Source organism: Neopelma chrysocephalum, unplaced genomic scaffold (assembly GCF_003984885.1).
Source record: "Neopelma chrysocephalum unplaced genomic scaffold, ASM398488v2 Primary Assembly neopelma1_183150, whole genome shotgun sequence".
Classification (NCBI taxonomy): domain Eukaryota; kingdom Metazoa; phylum Chordata; class Aves; order Passeriformes; family Pipridae; genus Neopelma; species Neopelma chrysocephalum.
The window spans coordinates 1-4964 of record NW_020938162.1 but is presented as its reverse complement, the minus strand read 5'-3'; the positions used below and the strand labels follow the sequence as shown (position 1 = coordinate 4964).

General features: G+C 61.4%; 1 protein-coding gene across 1 annotated transcript in view; it reads right to left on the bottom strand.

Moving 5' to 3' along the window:
• Positions 1-1441, bottom strand: part of LOC113962594 (nicotinate-nucleotide pyrophosphorylase [carboxylating]-like) — a gene marked incomplete at its 5' end in the record, with an annotated part of 2715 nt that extends 1274 nt beyond the window's left edge. The window contains 3 exon segments of the mRNA XM_027673357.1: positions 863-1141; positions 1143-1178; positions 1180-1441. Of these exon segments, the coding sequence (XP_027529158.1) occupies positions 863-1141; positions 1143-1178; positions 1180-1441 (577 nt within the window).
• Between the last annotated feature and the right edge of the window lie 3523 nt (positions 1442-4964).

Here is a 4964-nt window from a genome sequence, read left to right as displayed (position 1 = left end):
CCCCCCCCATTTCCCTCCCAAACTGGGAGGGGTGAGGTTCCCCCCTCCACCCCCCCAATCCAGGGGTCCCCCCACATCGCCCCTCACACAGAACCCTCTAATCCAGGGGTCCCTCCCACTCATCTCCCCCAGTTCAGTGCCCCTCTCAAATATTGGGGTCTCCTCCCCCCCAATATCAGTGTTCACCCACCATCCCTGAAGTTTGGGGTCACCCAAGCCATAACCCCCCAAAATCGGGCCCCCACCTCCAACCCCTCCAGTTCAGGAGTCCTCCCTACCCAACACCACCAAAACTGGGGTCATCTCTCCTCCCACCCAGAACCCCTCAATTCAGGGACCCCCCCACCCATTTCCTCCCCAAACTGGGCTCCTCCCCCCAAATACTGGGGTTCCCCCACTCATTTCCCCCCAATCCAGGGGTCCTTCTGTCTGCCCTCCACCTATTGTCTCCCAACCAGTGTGTCCCTACCCAAATTCGGGGTCCCTCCACCCAGAACTCCCGATTTAGGGGTCACCCCCCGAAATCGATGTTTCACCTCCTTCTCCCCCCCGAAACTGGGGTCCCCCACCCACCTCTTACCCCAAATCAAGCCCCAAATACGGGTGCCCTCCCCACAAAATTTCGAGGTGCCCACCTGCTCCAGTCCCCCAAACCGGGGTCTCCCCTCCTCCCCTCCCGAAAATATCGACACCCCTCCACCAAATTCCGTGGTCCCTCTACCCAGAACCCCCCAATTTATGGGTCTCTTCCCCCAAATCGGAGTTGCCCTCTCCTCTTTCCCCAAACTTTGGCCCCCCTCCCCGACCCCCCCCATTCAAGGGTCCCCCGACCCTTTACTCCCCAAAAATTCGGGGTGCCCACCTTCTCGAGCCCCCCCGCCGCCGCCGCCAGCGCTCGGTGATTGTCCTTGAGCAGGAGGAGCCCCCCACCCCGCCCCCCCCGGTGAGGGTCGGCGCCCCCCACCCCCAGCGCGTATTTCTCCGCCAGTCGGAAGCCGGGGGTGGTTTTTCGGGTGCCCGCCACGACCCCCGCCCACCCCTGTCCCCGGGCCACCCCCACGGCCCTCGCGGCCATCGAGGCGACCCCGCTGCAGCGCCCCAAAATATTAAGGGCGACCCTCTCCCCCGCCAGGACCCCCCCCGGCCGGACCCTCCACCTCGGCCACCAGCGCCCGCCCGGGGGGCAGCGACCCCCCCCTCGGGGACCCTCCAGGTGACGCGGCACCCCGACACCCCGAACACGGCCTCGGCGAAGGGGGCCCCCGCCAGGACGCCCCCCGGGCCGCCCCCGCCCTTGCTGAGGAGGTGGGCGCGGGTCGGGGCGTCCCCCGCGACCCCCACGGTGGCGTCGGGCCAGGGCAGGTCCTCGTCCAGCCACGCCCGGGCGAGGGACGCGAGGCGGTGGGGGGGGCGGCGGGGGGGCCCAGAGAGGGGCGGGGGGCTCGCAGGTCATGGCGGGGGGTCCTGGGGAGAGGGAGAAGGGGGTTACTGGGGATTTGGCTGGAGTTATTTGGGTCCAGGGAGGAATTTTGGGGTCTTCGGGGCGGGGGGAGACGGCTCGGGAGTCGCGGGGAGGGTGGTGGTTTGGAGGGTTATTGGAGTCGTTGGAGGGGGATTTGGGGGGGATATTGGGGGTTTGGGGGGGGATTTGGGAGGCTTATTGGGTACTAGGGAGCTCCTGGAGGATTCTGGGGTCCTTGGAAAGATTTTGGGGGGATCTGGGGGGGGATTTTGGGAGGTTATTGGCGTCCAGGGGGGTTATTGGCAGGATCTTATGGAGTTATTTGGGTCCTTGGGGTGATTTTAGGGTCCTGGGGGAGTCGAGGAGGTTCTGGGGAGGATCTGAGGGGGCATTTGGGAGGGGGTTGGGGGTCCTGGAAGGGGTCTTGCAGGGGATTTTGGGGTCCTGCAGGGGCTTCGGGGGGTTATTTGAGTCCAGCAGGGGGAAGTTGTGGTCTTCAGGGGGGTGGGGAGGAGGAGTCTGGGGGCTCTTGGAGGTGGTTTGAGGGATTATTGGGGTCCTGACAGGGATTTTGGGGGGGCCCTGGGGGGGTTTGGGGGGGGGTGTTATGGTCCTGGGGGGGGAGGTGGGGGTTTGGGGGGGGGGCGGAGGGGGCTGCCGGGGGGCTCGTGGGGGTGGTTGGGGGGGCGATTGGGGTCCTGACAGGGATTTTGGGGGGGCCCTGGGGGGATTTGGGGGGGGTTATTATGGTCCTGGGGGGAGATATTGGGGTTTAGGAGGAGTCCTGAGGGGTCTGCAGGGGGATTTCAGTTGGTAATTTGGGTCTTCAGGGGTCCGAGGGGGATTTTGGGGGGGTTGTGGTCCGTGGAGTGATAGAGGGGAGAATGTGGGGGGCTTGGGGGGGTTACTGGTGGGATTTTGGGGAGTTTTTTGTGTCCGGGGGGAGGGAATTTTGGGATCCTGAGGGAAGTTGGGAGGGGGATATTGGGGTCCTGGAGGGCATTTTGTGGGGTTATTTGGGTCTCGGGGGGCATTTGGAGCCCTGGGGGGGACCAAATGTGGGTCTTGCCCCACAGAGACCCCCAAATGTGGGTCCCACTCCACCCGGACCCCCTTTAAATGTGAGTTTCCCTCCCAAAAATGACTGTCCCACCCCCAAATCCACCCCCCCCAGATGTGGGTCCAACCCCCCCCAGACACCCCCAAATCTCGCACCCCCGACCCCCCCCAGATGTGGGTCTCCCGCCTGCCCCTCGCCCCCAGCTCAGGGGGGTCCAAAGTCCGGCCCTGATTGGCCACATCACCCACCCCTCCCCCCCCTGTGCCCATGGGGGAGGGGCACCCCACTGACCTGTCCTGACTTGGGGGGGCCACTGAGCGGAACTGGGGGGAGTCAGAAGAGTTCTTACCTGTGGGGGTGAGGCCAGCCCCGCCCAAATCCCCTCCCCTTCGCTGTGATTGGCTGCCCCGGGGGTCCCCACCCAAAAGTTTGGGGTGGGGGAGGGAAAATTCTCTTTATTGGCAATAAATAAGCTATGCCGGGGGTGGGGAATGACTGGGGGGAACTTGGGGGGGCACCCCATGGTCAGGGGAGGTGCTTGGAGGATGCCCCAAGGCACTGGGGGGGCTCAGGGTGCTTGAAGGGCACTTGGGTGGTGCCCCAGGGATGGGGGTGCTTGAGGGGCCTCATCTCCAGCCTGAGGAACCAGGAGCTCAAGGACTCCCTGAGGCAGCTGATTCACTTGGTCACGTTCCAGCAGGGCTGAGCCACCCATCTCCCTTCCCAAGTGATTCCCAGCTACTGTCCAGCAGCTTCTGTGCCTTGGGTGTTTGTCCTGTGAGTATTGGGTTTCTCCAGCCACACCAAGCCGTCCCTCTGACCCCAAGGCCTCCTGTCAATGTGTCGCTCTCTCCGGCAGAGCTGCCCTCCCATGGAGCCTCTAATGAAAGGGGGATGTGCATGGAGTGCAGTGCCCAAAGACTGGGATTGTCAGGAATAACCCACATGCTGTCAATGTGTGTGGCTGGGGTGCCTTTGGCAAGGGAACAGCCTGAGGCACTGCAGGACGCTACAGACTATTAATGAAGCGCTTGTTGGATGATCTTGCTCCCCAGGGTGCGTGTTCCTGTGATGCCAAGTGGGGCCAGGGAGGGAAGGGCAAACAGACATGGGCTGTTTGCAGGGGGAGATACAGGGATGATCAATGGCAGCAAGTTGTGAGCAGAGAAAAAGGAAAAAGACAAGATGAAGCAAAGGAAATGCTCAGGGCTGTTTGGGGGGAGCTGCCAGGCAGCCCTGGATCTGAGCAGCAATGCCTGCAGTGGGACAAGAAACTCACAGGTCACCTGAGCAAACTTTCTTGTTGACTTCAAAGGTCACTGGGAACCTGAGTGGTTTTCCTCCTGTCAAGAAGAGAAGGTCTGTGATCAACGGACATAGACAATTGTTCATGTGCATCACAGTAATGTCCCAGTGCTGGGCACAGAGGAATGACAACAGTGACTGGCTGCCAGGACAGCTCCAGACCACTGGTGACTTCTGGGCCTGGTCATCCAGCCAAACTTCCATCCCCTCATCATCCACTGCTTCAGTCTGGCTGTGAGATGATGGGAGGCCATGGCCAAGGCCTTCCCAAAGTCCAAGTGTGCCCCGTTCCCTCCTTTGCCCTCCCAAACACTTTGTGCTGCGTTTTTCTTTGCCTTCAAGTGCCCGGGGATGACCGTGGGAGGGCTTGTCCTGTCACCTTCCCAAGGACTGAGGTGGAGCTGACCAGTCCCTAATTCTCCCTCCTGAAGACAGATTTGGTATTTTCCTTCTCTGAGGACTTGGAGACCCCCCTGATTGCTCTGTCTTTCCTGAGATAGTTGAGAGAGGTCTCATGGTAACACCAGCCAGGTTCCCCAGCACCTCTCTGCCCCTTCCCACACCCAAAGCCCTCCCCACGTGGCACACTTCCAGGGCAATGCCTGGCAAAGAGTGCAGGTCCTCTGGGCCTGGTTAGAAGACAATCAGAAGAGATTTCTTCCCACAGGATCACAACTCCAGCTCAGCTTTTCTGAGTGTTTTTCTCAGAGTCATGAATTCTCTGTTTCACGGGCTGTAGATGAGCGTGTTCAGCGGGGTCTTGAGGAAAGGGAAGGAAAGTATTTTTCTGAAGGCCAATGTCACTTGTGCCTGCAGAACCCTCCTGAGTGCACAGGTGAGAAGCTCCCCACGTGTGCCTCCCCAAAGGCTGTGCATCGGCAGGCACAAGCCAGAGAGCCAAGGAAGGGGATCCAGCAGAGAGGCCTTTGCAGTGGTTGCTTCCAAGGCAGGTGAGAGAACTCTCATTGGGACTGGGGAGGAGGGTGAGGAAGAGCAGCAGTGTGTGTGTGTATCAGGGCTCTGTGAGGTGTCCACACCTGAGCTGGGCTCATGCCCTGCTCACACCCCCGGGGTGTTCAGAGACACGAGGCCTTCCCTTGCACACACAGACAGTTCATTGCAGCAGGGGCAGGGTCT